Source organism: Mastomys coucha, unplaced genomic scaffold (genome assembly GCF_008632895.1).
Source record: "Mastomys coucha isolate ucsf_1 unplaced genomic scaffold, UCSF_Mcou_1 pScaffold12, whole genome shotgun sequence".
Classification (NCBI taxonomy): domain Eukaryota; kingdom Metazoa; phylum Chordata; class Mammalia; order Rodentia; family Muridae; genus Mastomys; species Mastomys coucha.
The window spans coordinates 92,102,387-92,122,194 of record NW_022196894.1 but is presented as its reverse complement, the minus strand read 5'-3'; the positions used below and the strand labels follow the sequence as shown (position 1 = coordinate 92,122,194).

General features: G+C 48.8%; 1 protein-coding gene across 2 annotated transcripts in view; it reads right to left on the bottom strand.

Annotated features, from left to right (window-relative positions):
* Sim2 (SIM bHLH transcription factor 2) overlaps window positions 1-19,808 on the bottom strand; it is a 40,826-nt gene that overhangs the window by 19,682 nt on the left and 1,336 nt on the right. For both annotated transcript variants that reach the window (XM_031364483.1, XM_031364482.1), the window contains exons 2-5: window positions 12,260-12,342; window positions 9,704-9,793; window positions 2,313-2,421; window positions 823-908 (exon numbers count right to left, since the gene is read on the bottom strand). In XM_031364483.1, coding sequence (XP_031220343.1) covers window positions 823-908; window positions 2,313-2,421; window positions 9,704-9,793; window positions 12,260-12,342 — 368 coding nt within the window. The remainder of the gene's footprint in view (window positions 1-822; window positions 909-2,312; window positions 2,422-9,703; window positions 9,794-12,259; window positions 12,343-19,808) is intronic.

Below are 19,808 nucleotides of genomic sequence, written 5' to 3'. Positions count from 1 at the left end.
CTGCTCAGTGGCCTCCAGCTCCCTCCCCTCTCCACCCCACCCTCACCCCGAGAAAAACAGCCCAAGAGACTCCTGCAGGGAACCCTGGTAGATAGTCCCCAGCCTACCCTCCTACCTGGAAATTCCTGTCTCTAATTCTGAAGCCCTACTATTGCCAACTAGTCATGTAGTTGATCTGCTCTTAGCTTGCTAATTAACCTCAGTAAGTGACCCTGTCTGGCAGGGAAATTCAACCAGGGCTAGGCTAAGACGGCTCGGCTCAGCTGTGCCACTTAGCTTGGCACACCATCCCTTCTCCCTTTCCCTCCCATGCTTGAGGATGAAACAAGGCCAGCATCAGTCCCTTCAGAAGGCCAGAGTGGCCAGATGGATGTAGTACCACAGAAAGGGCCTCGGTGGTTATTGTGAAACACCCTCTTCTCAGCATTCCGGTAGTCAGAGCAACATCTCTGTGGAGCAACCGCTCACTGCTTTTATGCCACCCTGCCCAGGATGCTCAACAAACACAGGGGCAGCTGGTCCAGCAGAGCCGATCTGTGGTGTGTAAAGTGGAACTCTTAGACGAGGGGATGAAAATCTATGCTAAGCCCCAGCAATCCTGGTCTTATATGATAAAATCCAACCAGCCTGAAACATCTGTGTACAGTGCCAGGTCTTTGGGCTCATAATCCACCCTGAGCCTTGTTCAAGACTTCTGTCCTGGCAGAGGGGACATGGTGGCTTCCCCCATCCTCTCTCCGGCCTCAAGTGTGAAGCAGAATATAAGACACACAGTGAAGCCCCCGGCCAGCCTTTCCTGTTCCCACCAGAAACCTGGTGTACCTTGTATCCACTGCATGTCAGGCCTGCGTTTCTTTTTGCCAAGACGCACTTCATTCGGAGAAAGAAAGACCGCTCTATCTCGTACTCTGAAAGCAGAGGTGCTGTTAGACAGGAACCGCTCTGCTTGCCTCCCCAACAATCTCCAACCTTGCATCCGCAAATCCCCAGGGTAGACACAACAGCCTCACCCACAGCCAGACCCTGCCTGACCCAGAGAGCCCTGCTGACAACCAAAGTACGTGGGGAAGGTAAGAGCCTGGGATCATCCCGGTACAGTTTCAGCACCAGGAGCATAGCAAGAACCTTGGAAACCGATGGGTCGGCCTGACAGAGCTTTTCCCAGGCCACAGAGGAACTGGGTGCTAAGGTGGCTCTTGAAAAGGCCCAGAAGCATCTAACTTCCTTTAAGGAAGTAGATAGCAAATGCCAGGCACAACTTAGCCCCTGTCCCTTGCAGAGGGAGACAGACACATTTGCCCCCTGGCAGCTAGGTGGTGGGTTCTGAAACACCATAGTTTGGTAAGATGACTGTCACTTTGGAACACCTTCCCCAAGTCCTTCTTTCCAGGGCTCAGCCTTTAACCTGCTGTGCCATCCACTGGCCTTTCCTTCCTTCCATCCCTCACACTGTTAACTGCAGCCCCAGGTACACAGAAGACCCACTAGTCAGTATGCCTCCCAGGACTGCCAGGGAGAGCTGAAAGGCTGGGGCCTCAGGAATACACCGTGTCTTCCTAGTACTCCTCATGACTGTAATTTAAGGAGTTGTATGTGTGATAGCCAGGGTTTTAAACCAATCTGTGCCATGGTACACAACCTAAGGTCCACATGCCAAAAATAGATTACAAAAGGAAACCAGCTATGTGGGTAAAGAATTACCAACATATTTAGACATAGCAATATGAATATGAGTACCTGCCTATTTACTGTGTTAAATTACAGTTCAGCCATGGGCCTCAACACTCAGGAAGTTTCCAAGTAGCCACTGCACACATCTTTTTAAATATCCATGATGTCTGTGGCAACAAAGCCAAAGTTCTAATGATCACAGCATGGTCCAATGCCTTCAATCATGTGCAGATGAAATGCAAAATTACATGGCTATAATTCCCCCTGGTATCCAACATTCCCCAGCTCCTGGTCCTGTCCTCAGAAGAAGCAGGCAGGCCTAGGCTCGCAACAGGCCGCGCTGGGATTCGGAACCAGGAGCATGTGAGGAGAACAGCCTGCGAGCCAATGCTGAACAACTTAAGGCACATAGTAGGGACTCCATAACTGTCCGCTGAAAACACAGGGGCAGGTGGGAGACAAAGATGAGCATTCAGCCTGTAAGTGCAGTCCTGGGCTTGATCCACACCAGCGCAAGCAAACAGCCAGCCCCAAGGAGGCACAAGAGCAGCTGCTGTTAATCCAACCCAAACCTACACTGGGAGGTGTAGGGAGCCGAAGCAAACCCTCTCCCCTGGTTTCCTGTGCTGTGGAGGACGAACCTTGGAGCAGGTGATGGTGGAGTGGTGGGTGGGCCGTAAGGACAGCTGTCATCTCATCGTGATCCGAAGGATGTATGTATTCATAAATACTGTTGCCTGTGAGCTCCACCTGAAGGGGACGGAAGGATCAGACATGTCATAGGTCTCTCCAGAGTGGGTGGGGGCAAGGGGAGAGAAGACAGACCAGGTGTGCCACAGGCTCACGTCATGCGGGGACAGGACTCTGGTCTCTCCTTGCAGCTCACACCTTGGCCAAATGCAAAGGTGGAAATGAACTCCTTTTTGCAGAGCTCTGGACTGTGCCCCTAATCCTCACCCCTGAAAAAGCCAAGGGCACAGGCTTGGGTTTCCAGTGTGCCCTAAGTGGACAAGGTACCCAGGATGGTGGGCAAACTGAAGGGTGGAGCAGCACCCATGGATAGAGGCTTGGACAGTGTCCTTCAGACATGGACCATCTCAAAACACTAAGAGCTGCCTCTGTCCTACTGTCACGTACATGCCAAGTAAGGGGACTGAGCAGCGGGAGAGCCACTGCCCTGAGTGTTCTGCACCCCATGGAGAGCCATGTCCACTCAGAGGCTGACCAGCTGAGAACCACAGACAAAGACCCTCATGCCACTCAGGCAAAGGCCCTTCTGAAACCATGCCCTAGGCACAGCCAGAGCTCCCTGGCTGCAGGAATACAGCTCTCAAAGGCCCTTCTGAGTCAGCACCAAACCATGCCCTAGGCACAGCCAGAGCTCCCTGGCTGCAGGAAGACAGCCTTCCTGGTTGAAGCTGACTACCTTCCTCTGTGGACACACCCAGCTTGTGGCTGGGTCCCTCCGCATGACCTGTGACCTGAAGAGGGGTGGGGCTTAGACAGCGTGAAGCAGCAGTTCAGTTGCTTCCTGAGGTTGCTATCTCAACGTTTAGACAACCAAGCACACCCCACAGGGAACTCCACAGCAGACCCTAGGCAGCAGCCATGCTGGACAGGGCCCCGGAGTACACTCCTGTGCAGTAGTGGTGGGTCTTATTTTTAGAACTACAATCCAAAGAGTTGAGTCAGCATACCTAGTATTACTTAGGGGGCCCCAGGAATGGTGGTATTAACCCTATCAGAGCCAGTGGCCCTCAGAGCCCAGTCAGTGTAGGGAGAAAGTCAGCTCACTCACAAAGTGTCCTCTGATGGTAAGAACCTCTCAGTCCAGGCAGAGAGTAAACCAGGCCAACAGAGCGGATGTGCGGCTGCTGCTGTCTCTGCCCTCAGATACTGAGTGGCACTGAGTGCTGTGGGTCACAGGATCGTCTGTCCTGGGATCTGGCTATGTCACCTCAGAAAGCAGCCTAGTGACAAGTTTTCCCTGGACCCACAGCTTTGTTAGCATCCAACCCCAAGGCCAAGAAGCAAAGGAGAGGCGACTCTGCCTCCCCATCCTCCTTAGCCAGCTCTTCCAGCTTGTTAGGACGCAAGGTCACTTTCCCTTTTGATACAAACCGCACTTCTAAGCCTTACCTCACAGACAGCACACACAGTTCTATTTTTTTCATCATCCCTGAAATCTTTCCTTCCAATATTATACAAAGAGCATGGCTGGGGGTGGGGATCCAAGCAGAGAGCGCCTCCCTGCCACCTACTTAACCCTCAAACTCTAAACTTGAGGCTTTACAACCTGCCTCTGTGAAAATACAGTGCTGATTCAAAACCACATTTGAGTTACAGTTGACTCTCGCTTACTTGTTTATTTGTGTGTATGTTTTATGCCTGTGCTGGGGGAAGGCACATACATGTGGAGGCCAGAACAACTTATTCTCTCCTTCTACCATATGGGTTCCGGGAGTTGAACTTGTCTGAAAAGCAAGGTCACCGGTTTTGGTGGAAGCACCCTCACCACTGAGCCATGCCCCCAGCCAGGTGATTTTATTAAAAAATAAGAATAAAAGTTAATCATTTTTCTCGTGCAACATTCTTGTAAACTCCTAAAAAGTTTGACTAACCAGTCGCCTTGCAGCCAGCTGTTTGAAACCAGAGCATCACCTTCCTATGAAGGTGTCTGGGGGGTTCACTGTACTAAGCCAACAGTTGAAACACTAACTCCTTCCCTTCACACACACACACACACACTCTCGCACACACATGCACGCTGACACGTCCACCACCCCATATACCTCCCCTCCCTCCCCCACGTCTGCTTCTACCCCCTGATTCTAATGGCTTATTTAAAAACAAACCAGAAGTGCAATGGATTTTAGATTGTCTAATTATTCTCCCTCCCTTGCGTTTTTTCTGAACGAAGTGAGCATTTAATCTTGGTTGAAGTTCTGTTTGAAAACAAAAAACAAACAAACCAAAAAAAAAAACAGTACTCAAGTGATATCTCTGCAGCTAAGCGTCTCCTGAGCCGCTGCTGAAGGCCCAGCCTGCCCTTTAACTAAACTGCTTCCTCTGCTTTCAAAGCTTCGGGGGAGTACAAGGCAATCCAAGATTGTGGATGAAGGACTTGGTGTTTTTGAGCTCTGGGGCCCATTATAAAACGAATGGGATTGTCTAGGAACCCCAATAACCTTTAAACAACGGAAATGTCTTCATAGAAAAAATATGAAGTAATATATAACAGTGGAGACCTTAACTCAAAATTATGGTTGACGTGGTGTTTCCTGTATTTCTTTATATGTATGTCCATGCTTTTAAATGCTGAAAGAAATGCAGTTATCTTACCCCAGTCCCCAAAATATATGTAACTCTAAAGATATGTATTTGTCTCAACAAAACTCCCCAGATCTCATACCTCAGCCTTATTAAAACAGGACTTCAATGAGCTGTTTTAGTGTCTGTAAAATCCTGCTGACCACAAAAGCAATGGTGCTCCCGCTAAGAGCTTTTTAATGCTTTGCTCACTACTTTCTTCCTGCCCAGAAAGCTGATATGACAAATTTGATGATAAAGGATCTGTGTGGAGAGGCAGAGTCACTCCAGAGTCACTTGGCCACTGAGAAACGTGCGTGGCTCTGCCTGGGCATTTTGCTGAGTGTAGCAGATGAAGCATTTTAAATTAAGATGGTTTGGGATTCAGTGTTTGAGCTGTGTAAACAAACATAAGTCATTGCCTTTTATCCCCAAAGTGAAAGAATTCTGTCTTGTGCCCCTGAACAGCATTGCTGCTATTTTTATTAGCCAGTCTCTGGCATCCTTCTCAAATATTCCATTTTTCTTTATGCGTCCCATAAACAGCTAGTTCACATATGTGTCCACGTCTTTGAAAATGAGTATTGGTTACCTAGACATTGTGGAACATAACTTTGTTAGATTTAAGCCATATGGATACTTAAGATGTACGTACATACAGCTCTATTTTCCCTTCATTATTTTTATTATTTTTAAACCAGAATTTGAAAGCGGTGATCACATTTGTTTGTTAATTGGAAAGCAAAATAAGAGGACAAATTAATCCCTGAGAAATAGATTTCTTATTCCAACATTTATTTTTAAAATGTAATAATGGTCTTTAAATGGAGATGGACTTCCTACACTTGAAGAATTATTTTTACCTCAAATAGATCATTCTAATGGGAGCTTTCTGTGAACTTTCACACAACTGTGGCTCAGCGTGCTCCTCGTGGCTCCACAGGAGCAGTATCTGCTGATGCCGTCACTGAATGTAAGTAACTTGGACATTCTGTGAACACAGAATGGCACCACGAAACTAGAATCTATGAAAGACTCTGGCTGCCACTCATTGGAAAGCGCTGAGCTTTCTCCAGAAAGTCTCTCTAATACTACTTCATTTTATTTTGCTGTTCCAGGGCTCAAACTCAAGGCCTCATGCCTAACACTGACCTACACCCCCATCCCCAACGCTTTTATTTCTAGCAATCTTGTTAAAGAGCCATCTGTAGCCGGGCAATGGTGGCACATGCCTTTAATCCAGCACTTGGGAGGCAGAGGCAGGCGGATTCCTGAGTTCGAGACCAGCCTGGTCTACAGGTCTACAGAGCGAGTTCCAGGACAGCCAGGGCTACACAGAGAAACTCTGTCTCAACCCCTCTCCCCGCCCCCCCCCAAAAGAACCATCTGTGAATAATTTTAATAACATGAATATTTTTCAGTTGCTACTTACAGAAGTAACTTCCAAGACGCAGAACATGTTTGTTGTTGTTTTTAAGACAGGGTTTCTCAGTGTAGCCCAGGCTGGCCCAGAACTTAGAGATTCTCCTGCCCTTATCTGAATGCTGGGATTAAAGGTATGTCTCACTACAGCCCAGCATGCAAAAGATGTTTTTAAAGAGTAGTTGGCTTGGTATCACATGCAATATTTCTTTTTTTATACAGTGCAGATCTGCCTGGCTTTCTCTCCTCTCTGTGTTAATCATGAGCAGGAGATGGGTTTGAGGTGGGGGTGGGGAATTTTGTTGTTGCTTATTTAAACAGCCCACCAGGAATCCCCAGACATCAACAAGGAAATCCCCAGCAGCAGCAGCAGCAGCAGAGTTACTATGTCTATATGTTGCTGACTGGGGCTCACAGCCTCACTTAGGAATCAGGAAGAAACCCATTGTTCCTACACAGTTGGTTTGGCTTTACTCTATTTAATCTGTCTTTCTTCAGGGGATGCAGAATCAAAGAGTATCTCCCTACAGCCTTCTTGCAACATAGTAGCATGTGGTCCCTCTCCCCTTTCAAAAGTGATGCTACCAAGTTTTATTTCTGGGCCTGATCAAAAGGAAACGTGATACACAGTTCATGAGGTCGCCTAGCTTTCCTTCAGCGGAGTTAATCAGAAGCAGGACTTAATTAGAGTGCTCATAGTCAATCCATCCTATTTCTCACATGGAAAGAGAAAAATGACCAGGAGGCGCTGCCTGGTGGACCAAGTCACCTACTGGAAGCAGTGGATAACCCTAGGCTCTCCCCAGGACCTAGGCTGAGCCACCACATTCCAAATAACCTGTCAGTCCCAGCAGGTACTCAGCAAAGGCTCTAGCCTGGGCTCAGATGACACTGTCAGTCCCAGCAGGTACTCAGCAAAGGCTCTAGCCTGGGCTCAGATGACACTGCTAGGAAGTGACAAGATGGTTGTTCAAGCCCTGCCTTGAGAGAGGGGTAGGGGCCTCACTTTATATATTTAAGCTATGGTTCCAGGACATGAGGTGCCTGTCTAACCAGACACTGAAATCTGTAAAATTGACTTGTTTTGACTGCTAGGAAGCTCAGATCTAAGTTCAATATTCAACAATAGTGACTTTATTACTTTAAAAGCTGCTGATTGAGCAGCCTAAAAGGGCATGGAATGTTTCTGTTTATGTACCACCTTGTTGCAGTGGTTTTTGCAGCTCACAAATGAAAGTGAAAAATCACAAATGATCAAGGTCATTTGACCACAGATCAAATCAAGAATATGATAAAAAAAAAGTCTGGGTACAGCTAAAGGGCCCTGACTGTTTCTGCATATGATGATCTAGAAATTCATAGAACTATAAGCACAGAAATATGGTTATAGATACAGGCTCCCTCTCTCCCTCTTTCCTTTTCTTCCTCTCTCCCCACCCTCTCTCTCCCCCTCTCTTCCTCCCTCCCTCCCTGCCTCCCCCTCTTTCTTTCCAATTTTGAGGATTAGTGCATTTACTGCTGTACCTCTGAGCTCTGCTCCCAGCCCTATAGACTAGTAAATCTCATGTTGTCAACAGTATTTCCAGTCTTACGAGTGTGTCAATCCTATGAGTCAAGTAGGTACAAGAGTTAAGCCTTAGTGAATTGTATTCAGAAGAGCTGATTGTATTTTAAGAAAGAAGAGAGGAGGGTGAGGGGAAGGGAGAGGGGAGTGGAGAGAGGGAGGGAGGAAGAGAAGAAGGAAGGAAGGGAGAAAGGGAGGGAAGGAGGGAGAAGGAGAAATTGGAAGAAGCCTCATTTTGCTTAACTACAGGAAGAAGCCCACAGTTCAGAGCTCTCAGTGTCTCTCAGAGCCCATTCTCCATATTTATCACTAATATCTTCCTTCCATCATTGGCAACACTGACAGCTCATCATATAGAGAAACATTTAGTTCCTACCTATATAAAAACTGTGACTTCCCAAATGAGCTTCTAATGTTCGTATTCATAGCCACAGACAAATGTTCCTTTCAGTCTTAGTCAGAGAAACATCTCTTTGCACTGGGAGGGTGGTGAGTGCGACTGCTCAGACTCATGGTTGCTCAAGAGAAGAAGTAACATCGACTTCCAGCTCTAAACGGGGACACTTCCACTACCTCCTCTAAGGGCTGAGAGCACTGTGAAAGAGGCAGAAGATGAAGAAAGGCTGCAAACCCATCTTCTGGATGACGCACAACTGCAATCCAGAGCACATAGCAGCTGTGGTTGCCATTATAAACTGCCTTTGGGCTGGATCTGCACGGACCGGACCGGGCCTATCAACCAAGTCAGAACCCCCCCAGTGCAGACCTCTTGGTTGCTGATCATGGAGAGGAGGGTCCTTGCCTTTACTTGTCTACTCCTGTGTGAGTCCGCCAGGCTCCAGTGAGTAGCTTCAGGCCAGCAGTCACACAGAAGCCTCCAGTTAAACCCAGTGGGTCACAAAAGAAAACAAGACAGACAGGAATGTGGGAAAAGTGTTCCTAGTGAGGCAGGGTGTGAGAGGCAGCGAGGGCGGAGTAGTCAGGCACATTAGCTAGCTACACAGGAAACTGGTCAGAGAACAAGGTTTTTTTCAATGTGTCTTGTGACCACGAGCCACTGGTGGAGTGAAACAGAGTGAGTGACCTTTCAGTCTCTCCCTGGCCAGATGTGTCTTTAGCCCCTAGCAAACTCTGGGGACAGACAAGCTGAGCCTAGCTCCTCTTCTAAGGAATGGCACTATGGAAAAGTTCTGAAGAAGTCAGAACCTTGCAAACAGTAGTGTTCTGAATTTATGACTTTCTGTCACAGAGTGTAAAATGCTCACTGAAGCAACCATCGAACTGGGAAAACAAAAACAAAAAACAAAGCAAAAACAAAAACAAAACTCAGGAAAAATGACCTTGAATTCCATCGGAACAACCCATGAACCCACCCTGCCCTTCTAACCTCCCCAGGGTACATGCTACACAAAATGCAGGTTGAAAGAGAGCTTGCCTCTTCTTCCACAGCAATGCCTGATACCACAGGCAGACAGTGAACATGGACAGAAAGGTCCCCCTTAGGAAAGCTCTTTTTGGTACCACCTCACATTACTAAGAGACAGATCAAGAAATCTGATTTTAAAAAGACTGTAAAAAGTGACCTTGGAACAGGCAGCTGAGATGTACTGACATTAACCTCAAAGGAAAAAGAAAGTAAAAATAAAGTGTAAGTCGAGGGGACTTCACAAGTATAGATTATGCTCATTCATAAAAGCATACATAAGCAGGTTGTCCATAGAATCAGACAGTACCTACCTGGGACAAGCCTAAATGGACAGAAGCGGTCTCAGATATGTACATGATTTTGCCATCAGAGGCCACCACAAACACAAATCCATCTAGAGTCTGTAAAGAGAAAGAAGCAATGTGAGAGACTGCAGTTAGACATCTTGCGGTGAATCCAGCAACCAGAAGACTCTGGACTGGAGGATTCTATTAAAATGAGAAGGGCTTGGGGGGGGGGTGTAATTACTTTGAGGGGAGGTGTTTGCTTAGCATGCCTGGGGCCCTGAGACAAAACTATAAGTGTGCATATTTGTTAGTGAGAGACTAAGCCCAGGGTCATAAGGACTGCAGGGATCCACGCTCAGAGCTGATTCCCGAGCCAGGCTCTTAAATGCTTTCAACACATTTTTAAAATAATCTCACATCCACAGTACAGAGACCGTGCAAAACATCTGAGAAGTCCTAACCGCTCGGCTTGGGCTTGAACGACATGGCCTTATTGTTTGGCCTTATTTAGCACTTAGAACGAATCTGAATCCGGCATTCTATGGTTCTTAAGGGAGCATCTACCGCTCCACAGTCCACTTAATGTGGGAATTGGCAGTGGTTTGTACCACTAGGACCAATCCTTTATTTGCCACAGTTGTCTAGTTACCCTTAAGTACCGTTAGAATAATAAATTCCTACCATTGCCATTCCCTAGTAAATAAAACAAAATGTTCGATTATCCTACCAGACCGTGTCTACAGAATCAAGCATTTAGACTTTGAAAGAGATCAAAATGACCTTTGCCAAAGTCAAGAGGGAAAGAGTACTGACTTCTGAAAATGCAAACAAACCCAAAGAAATTCTGATTTCTGCCTGAGTTGGCTAACCTTCCAGAAATAACGTGAGATTGTAAAAGGCGATCCAGAGAAGAAAGTGAATAACAACCCCCCATCAAGGAAAAGAATTAATACTGCATTTACTCATTCATATTTTAAAATCAGGAACTTTAGCAATAAAGTTGCTAAGAGCCATACAACTCTCAATTGTGCACCCATAAAAATATCCCAAATTAATTTCTGGCTACGAATTCTATTTTTACAGCATGTAATTGAAACCAGATTACTGTTAGGTTTCAAAAAAAAAAAAAAAACTTTAAAGGGGCGGGATGGTCAAAAGAGTGAAGGAAAAATAAGGTGTAAAGATATCCTTAAGTTTCTGCTGTATCAAAGATTGCTACCAAAAGCCTTTGCCTTTCTAACCTATCATTTCCTTCATTATAATACGGGTAAAACTCACTTTCAAAAAAGTTTCTCCGTTTTTAAATCAGCCATGCTGTATTTTTCCTAACGGAATCGGTAACATTTCAAATATGAAAACCAAAAATCAATTTCTGACATTTTAATCTGAATGCTGGACTGGAAATTCGTTTATGAAATAACAAAAGGATCTCTCACTGTATCTAAGGAAATGAGAGGAAATTTTAAAAGTTACGATTAAAAATTGAGAATTGCCAGCAGTAGCTTAAAAACAAACAAACAAAAACCTGTTATCAAAGGAAGTGTGGAGTGTCACCAACTGAGGACCGTGCAGTGTGCAGGCTCCCGACTACCACCCTACACCGCAGCTACTAAAGCTCCAAATACACGCCCCCAGGATGTGCAGTTCAAAGGCTACACCCGGGGTTTGTGACAAAGCTTTTCAAAGATCTGGGGGACTGTGTTGTTGCTTGCTGGTCGCTGATTCTCCCACCTAAGCCATTAAGGCTTTCTGCGATTTTTTTTTTTTTTAAGAAAACACAAAATAGAGGAAGGAAATGCAAAATAGCCATCAGTGGCACAGACAAATGACAGGAGTACAAGGAATGAATCGCACGTTGATGGGATTCTGAGGCCAGCATTTGAGATGCGAGGGAGGCGGCGCTGTCCTCAGCTACCCCAGCTGATGTGGAAGTAAGCTGGGGGCGCCAGAGCTGCCCAGCTACAACCAGGACGCATGAAGTGGAGAGTGATAGAGGCTGGGAGAGGCCAATGCCTGAGGACACCCCATATATGAGTTATTAATGTGGGCCACAGAACTGGACCAATTCTGGTCTCACCTCGTGGATGTTATTTACAGCTCTCATGTCTTCAATTTCCCTCTCAGAATAAAATGGGGAGCTCTGGGGAGTACAGCGAGGTTTGAAAAGGTTTTGAAAAGAAGCGAGCTTGGGTGGGCTTTCCGAGCAAGTAGAGTTGAGGATTCACATTCTGCTTGGCCACCCCAACTCCCACAAAGCCCGAGAGCCATCAATCCAGCTCTGTCTCCCCGACAGTGACCGGTCTAGGTCTGTAACCGAGCGAGTGAAGCAAAAGTGACAAGGACTTAGTCCCTCTCCGGGCGTCGTGTGTCCGGGTACAGGGTGTGGATAGCGCTGGCCTGACACTGCACTCTGGATTTTTTAGATTCATGCCTGGCTGCTGATCTTCTTGGACCAGAGGCACCCCAGATCCCTCCGCCCCGGTTCCTGGTCCCCTTGTCACCCCACCTCTGCGGTCTGGAGGCACTGCGGGGGAACCCTTCTCACGTCTGAGGGCGAGGACACTCGTCCCTTGGCTCTACCTGCAGTAAATGGGATCCCAGCTCCTTGGCCACGCTGTCCAGAGGCCCTGTTCTGCTCGGCTGTCCCCATGCGTCTCCTAGACCTGAGACAAGGGAATAAAGCAAATAATTTAATTGCAGCACCCATAGATGCCAGGGCTCCAGGCCAGGCATGTGGAAATCTACCCACCCAGAGCCTGTGCGCCCTCAGCTCCAGCCTGTGCCCCTCTGCGTCCTTGATGATGCCAATGATGCTGCTATATGGGGACTTAAAACCCGGAAGGCCCACAGCGGGGGAGGTATAGCATGCCTTTAATCCTAGCACTAAGATGGGGGAGACAAAGGCAGGAGGATCTCTGAGTTCGAGACCAGGTTGGTCCAAGAGTGAGTTCAGATAACTAGGGCCACAGAGAAATCTCATCTCAAAACAGGAATACATACACTCACGGACACGTACAAGGCAAACACACACACACACAAGACAACAACAAAAACCCTAGGACAAACTTCCGTCGGGTCCCCAATTCTGGGGTCTCCCTCTCCTGTGTTTGCCAAGCCCGTTGGGTTCTTTGTTCCCGAGGGTCGCTCACATGTTCATGGTTCTGAAATTGCTGTTTTATTTGAAATGTCACAACGTAATCTAATCTTTTTAAAATTGGCCATCCTGGAAGCCAAATGTGGGTATCGATTTGACCTGTAAATACTCCCCCTGAGGATCTGCCCACAAAGATCGCCAGGTCCTGTGACCCTGCCTACTGGGCGCTTACAGTTTCTCCCAGAACCTGGTCCTTTTCAATCCCAGAGTTCCAGGCTCACTTGGTTGACTTTTCTGGGCACTTGTCTGTTCTCCCCATCCCCTCCACCTTCAGGGGACCCTTCAAGAACTGGGGCTTCCTGCCATCTCCCCTCCACCCCAGAGTGCACGTGGGAAAAGAGAGCTAGGCCCTCTCCCCATGCCCCAGGGTCGGCCGCTCATGCCCCAGGGTTGGCCGCTGAGGGCGACCAAGGCTTTCCTCTGTCCTCTTTGGAAGCTGGTGACCAGAGCCTCAGCCGGGAGCTCTGAGCTGGAGCCTTCGCCCCTCACCCAAACAGAGCCCAGCTGGGGCGTCCTCTGGAGAACTGCAGGCTAGGCCAAATCTCTACTTAACCGCATGCCTTAAATGTGGGGCCACAGGTCAGGGGCATCTTGATGAGGCTGGACACTCTAAGCAGGCACTCTGGCCTGCTTAGCAAACCTTGTGGCTACAAAGCCCCTCAATATGGACAACTTTAAGTGGGTTCCTTAAGAGTCACTGCTGACGTGTGGCCTCTCATCCTCCAACCTAGGAAATAGAAAACGGTCCTTGAAGGCTTCCTGGGAACTAAAAAGGGGGTAACCTCTAATTTCTGCCCCTAGGCAGAAGTGGCTATTTACACATATCCTCAGATGTCAGGCAAAGGTGTAACTCATTATCCCTGGCCCCTCTGCCTCCACCTATGAGCAAGGGTGCAAGGGTGGTTCCTATCAGCTCCCCTCCAAGCATGGCTCCCCCCAGAGCACTGTTTGCTTCAGGCTAGGTACTTTGTTTTGTGGAGAGGACAGCTGGGGTATGGGATCTTTATTCCCCATTGAAACAACAACAGGAAGAACCGAAGTATAAAATCTCCAGAGGTTCACAGAGAAGAATGAATTTAGTAAGGATCCAGAAAGCTTAATTTCTGAAAATGGACAGATGTGCCCTGGCGACTGCCCTCTCCCACCTCCCTGCCTTCCTGGGTTTGGGTGGTCCTTTGGCCAGAGAGCCAGCCCTGACTATGCAAGGTTCTTCTCTTTCTCCTCAACGTTTCTGACTTTTCCCAGAGTCTTCCTGGGACTCTAACCATTTCAGAATGCTCTGCCCCCAGCAGCCTCTGTCCCACTTCCTGGAAGACCCCTGGAAGGTCATGTCCCCACAGCAGCGGAGCCGAGGACACATAAGACTCTTTTCGGTATAATTCAAATACCCAGATGTTTTTGTACCTCACTATTCTTTTCCTGTAACTTCTCAAAAACGTGCCTCTTTTGGATCTGGCAGGAGGTATGTGTGCTGCACCGGACAATTCTTCCACACCACCCACCCCAGCCCCAGTCACCTCATCCTGGAGTAGTGACTCTGCCAGCCGGTCCATTAGGAACCGCTGTGGAAAAGGTCTTTCCACTCAGCCCATAGAAGTATCCTCTGGGTTGTAAAGTAAAGTAAGGCTTGTCATGAAAAGAAGAGTCTGGGTCCTGGAAAATGATAGAACACCCCTGAGGACTGAGGCACCAGGTGAATGGCCCTGATTTAGACCCAACCAAGGGATTTATGTATTCATTTGAAAAGTGGAGGTGCCCCAGGGTTCAGTTAGTCACTAGACCCCAAACCTGCTCCTCCCCAGGAAGGGATCACAAAGCCCCACCCTCACCTGCAGCTTCTCAATCTTAAGATTGGGTTCCTCAATAGCTGAGGGAACCCAATAGCTGCCCTCTCCAGGAGAAGCCAGGTAGAAGGCCAGGTTGCATGGAGAGACCCCAGGAAGAACTTTCTGAGACCACTGGGGAGGGAGCCAAGCCCACACGCCTATTTCTAGTGGCTTACTCTGATACCCTGGAGTCAGCACTTGGCTCCATATTGCCTGCCCTTCAGTTAAAGCGCAGCAGACCACCGACATCAAGAAGTCAAATATAGTCCCTCCTCTTTTGGCCCTTTGGTCAGTTGTTCAACACAGGACTCATGAGCAAGTATGAGGGTTTCAGGCAGGCTCTTGGGGTACCTCCAGATGCAAACCACAAACCACAAGCACTGAACCTCAAAAGAACAACCTCTGGGAGGCTGGCTGCCCACCTGCAACTCTGGACCCTAGGACTGCACACACCACTGGACCAACAAGCAGGCTCCTTCTGACCAGGAAGCCGAGACTGGTCCTGATCAAATTAAGGGCTGGGCGCCCAGTGAACACAGTAGGGCTCCACATCCACTCTCTCTTACCCCTCACCACTAAAAAGTGGTGACATAGGGGCTCTCCATAAAGGTCTTGTGAGAGTTAATGGAATTAATTCCTCCCTCCTTCTATAGAGGGGACTGTCTGGCCCCTACCCTGACAAAGAAAGAAGAAAGTATAAAAGAGAGCCGCCTCTCTACCTCAGAGATCTGGCCTCCTGCTCCCCTAAACCCCCACCTCACCCCTGGTGTTTAAGACATCTCATAAATCTTGACCTTCAGGTCAGCCCAAGACCTCTAACCCGCTGAAGGCTAAACCTCATCTTCTTGGGACTACGTTAGGGAGAACCAAGGTGGGGAGCGCCTGGATGACGGCTTCTAAAGCATCACTGCGTCCAATGGCCTCTGGTCCTCCCTTCTATGGTGCCGGCCTTCCCTCACCCAAATAGCACTCGTGTAGCATGGGGAAGAGGGCATGTTCCTGGAGAAGGCTGGTTCTGGACCACTGAGACTGTCCAGAATGCAAATCAAGCCTGTTGGAACAGGGACTGTTGGACTGGGGTGAGGAGCCAGCCGCTTGATTTTCTTCACATAGGTCTGCTACAGGAGTCATCTAATCCCAGTACCCTCACAGTATCTACCACATGGATCTGCACACCACCACCACCACCACCCCTCACCCACACACACAATCTTTGCCCTGGATAGGGCTTGGTGGCCGCCAGGGGTACAGCCTCTGCAAGGTTATAAAGTTGAGACTTGAAATCTGGTCCTCTGGCTGTTCCCCTGGAGAGAGCACAGCTGCTCGCTCTCCTCTGGAGCACCAGTGCCCCTACCTCAGAGTCTGCTCTCTCCCAGGTCTCCTTTCCTGGCACCCGTCCCCATTTCAAATCAGCAGGCCAAGAGACAGGTTTAGGGTTTAAAAGTGAGTAGGGATGCCACAAGGAGCCCTCCTACTGGGTCGGTGGGACAAGGAAGGGGTTGGCTTCAAGCTTCGGGCGTCCCACCACACTCCCTCACCCCAGGGCCAAAGGCCCCTGAGATAGCAACCTCCAAGGCTGAATAAAATACTTAGCCCTATTTTAAGTGTGATACCCACCAGTGGTGCCCAGAAGAAAGCTACCTGGCAGAGCCCAGAGCCTATGGGAGAAGCTCTCTTTCTGTAAGCTGCACTCCCACCCCAAGTTTATAGTCTGCAGTGCCAGACTGTGTCTCCCGCTCCAAAGCCAGGGGCTGCATAGCAGGCAGGGCTGCAAGAACTCCACTCCGAGAGCTTCAGGCCTCAAAGTGCAAATAAAGAAATGGTTGTAAAGACAGATGAGAGTGTTCACAGAAGGTCTTGAAATCAAATAATTTTGATCGGAGGAAGCATGACCTAAGTCCAGTGCCTGTGGGATATTTTCACAGAGGGGAGGGTGTGTGTGTACAACTGAATTTAAACTCCAAAGAATCCAGTTGTTGGTAAAATTCAGACCTTAACAACCTCCACTTCCGTGTGTGTGTGTGTGTGTGTGTGTGTGTGTGTGTGTGTGTGTGTTGCTTTCTCTTAAGTACATTTGGATAGGCACCTATGCCATCTCCCATTCCCACATGAAAAGAAGGCAGGAATCAAGACTCCCAGGTTTTGAGCCTAGCCTTGGGCCAGTATCTCCTGCCAGGGTCCAGAGGAAGCATGCTTACCGACTAATGGGAAACTTATTCGGGGTTCTCCTAGAGGAGGTGGATTGGTGGAATCTACAGCAGGGGTGGCTCTGGCTTATAAAAACTAGCCACCTATATCTGTCACCTATTTAAAAGCTCCTCCAGAAGCTGGGCCACATTACTCAGCACAGTACAGCACAGTTTACCCACCCTCAAGCACCCCCTGAAGTGTGCACAAAGCCAGCCTTGCAGAGATACCCCCCCCACACACACACACATACACTCATATCAGGTTAGCACTGTAAAGAAAACAGAGAGGTAAAAAGGAGAGGATCTTTAGTCAGTTGCTCCTTGCCATTCAGGTGTTTCTGGGTATAACAACGAAGTGGTTTTGTTTCTGTTGCAAGATTCCTCTGCTTTTTCTCACTTGCATCCACACCAAATACAGAGTATTCAACTGGCCTGTTTTACAAAAGGCAGAACGGCCTTCAAGCCCCTGGAAACACTGGAGGCTTTCCACAAGCTGCAGGGCACCTCTCTCTGCCTGACCTTTCCAGTTTCTCTTTCTCTTGGTCTCTGTACTGCTGGAGTATAGGAACCCATCATTGCCTGCCACGCAGTTACAGCATAAGCTGGATGGATGGCTTGTCCGCCCTTGGCTTCACATTCCCCAGCTGGGAAGGGTTCTCCTGCAGCAGCAGCAGCAGCAGCAGCAGTAGCAGGTCTTCACTTGTGGGTCACAATTTATAACAGTATCAAAATTACAGTTATAAAGTAGCAACTAAAATAATTTCACGGTTGGGGTCCACCACAGCATGAGGAGCTGCATGAAAGGGCTGCAGCACTCACAGAGACCCAGTGCTCTGAGGCACTCCACGGCACTTCATTCTTCCCACTTCCAAAGCCCCAAGCTGGTCTTCTAGATTCTTCTTTACCCAGTAAACACTCTTGCTCAAGACAACATTGTATTTGGTGGGTAGATTCTTGCTCAGAATCTTTTCAACTTGTGTGAGAGAACTGATCTAAAGATCCTGCTGGCGTCCAGTACTGCCCTGGTCACCAAGCCCCCTGAGAGCCATGGTTTTGATTTGACTTCAATGTAGCAGTTCTCAGCAGACCCTGGTTCCCCCCCAAACAGGTTAAATCAACTACAAGAAGACGCCTCTGGAGAGGGGAGTGCATTGTTTGCTTAACACAAGACAAAAGACAAAGCCTGTGTGAGAGCCGGTGTCCCACGGAGTAAGTGGGCGGCAAACTCCATACACCAGAGGCTACACCATAGGCTACCCTTTTTCTAACTGCGTTCCTGTGGCAGCATTGCTAGAAAGGGGTATCTGAGTTAGAGAATTGCTTCCTTCCTTATGCTGGCCATTATTCAGAGCCATTTCTAGAGCTAACTGGTACTAGGTTGACCCCTTCAAGGAGTATCAGCCTTTAGAGTCACGGTCTATGAAGGTGGCCCCCCAACTGGGCAGTGTCTGAGCAGTGCAGTGGGAGCACTTGCTCAGGGCAGTGTCCACAGAGGACCTAGTCCCGCAGGAACCCAGACCGCAGCCAAGGGCCTTCTCATGCACGCCCCACTGGGAGCGGATTTAAATGACTACTGTGCTGCACACAACAGTGTCCCGGTTTTTAGTAGTCTTTGCTGGCCAGCTCCCAAACAAGAATAACTTAGTTAGTCCTTTACCCCCAGTCTTCTCCTGCCAGCTAATCTCTGGTTTGTTTGAATTAACTGACAATATACCATTTACTCTTTTGATAATTTCTATTTTTAAAACCCAGTATGGCTGGATGAGGCAGGAGGCCTGATCTCCACGCCTATTTTGTAGCAAGCGGATACGAAGGCTCCTTGCAGAACATCAACTAACACCACTCTTCCCGGTGGAAAGGAGACCAAGGGAAAGCTGCTTTTTAAAACCCAACTCATTATTTTAACTTTTCACTGAAACTTCAGCTAGCAGAAAATCACCTCTGCTTCTCAGACCAAGGCGTCCCGACGGCAGCCCGAGAGGACCAAGAACTTTCTGCACAAGGAGAGAAATCCTGAGGGACGTTCCTTGGGCCCAGCGGGGTAGACTTTAGGATCGCTGGGTGCCGAAGCAGCGCTCTCCCGAGGCGGGCCTGGGGGCAGAGGCCGAGCCCCCGCCTCTGGCCACCTCAGCTCCCGGTGCTCCGAGTCCGCCGGCGGCGCTTACACCCGGCCCTCCAGGACTGGAGGCTGCACCCGCGGACAAGACAGCCGAGCTTAACCGCTGTGGTGGAGGAAAATTCAGCTAAGACTCCGACAAAGTAAACACAGGCTTGTGGGGGGCAGCCGCAGAGGGGGCTTACCGATTTCGGGTGCAGCGCCCCTCTCAACAGCCCTGTGGCCGAGGGACACCTGTCGCCACCGGAGCAACTACTCTCCAAATCCCGGTTTTCCTTCCGCGGCGCTGGCTTTCCAAGAGGCCTGCTCTGCACTTCCAGCCCTAAAACCCGGAGGTCTTGGAGACAACAGGCCTCGGAGCCCGGTGCTTTCTGACAATGTCAGAATCCCTCGGACCCGGCCGCAGACCCCAGACCTGATTCTCTGCGGTGCCTGACCCAGACGCCCGTCACATACTGGAGCGTGTCCACCCAGCAGGCCGCTATTTCCTACAAACCCGGAGTCCGCGGGAGAGCTGAGGCCCGGTGACAATTGCTCGCTGTAGCGCTTTTAAATCCTGAAATGTTACAATCAGGCCGGCCCGCCACTTTTGAAATAATCCCTTTTCTCTTAACCGCAGTGACCGAGCTTATCCAATTTCTTGTGTCCGGTCCATACCATCATCGTTTCCCAGAGCAAAGGGAGGCGAGTTGGGAAAATGATATAGGAGAGACTCGAATCTGCTTACAAATGCTCCGATCAGCAGCGTTGGCCTGCGGAGCATCCAGCCGCTTGTGGAGGGTAGAGCAGTGAGTCCTTGTCCACCAGCAGAAAAAGAGAGAAATGAAGAAAAAGAAAAAAAAAA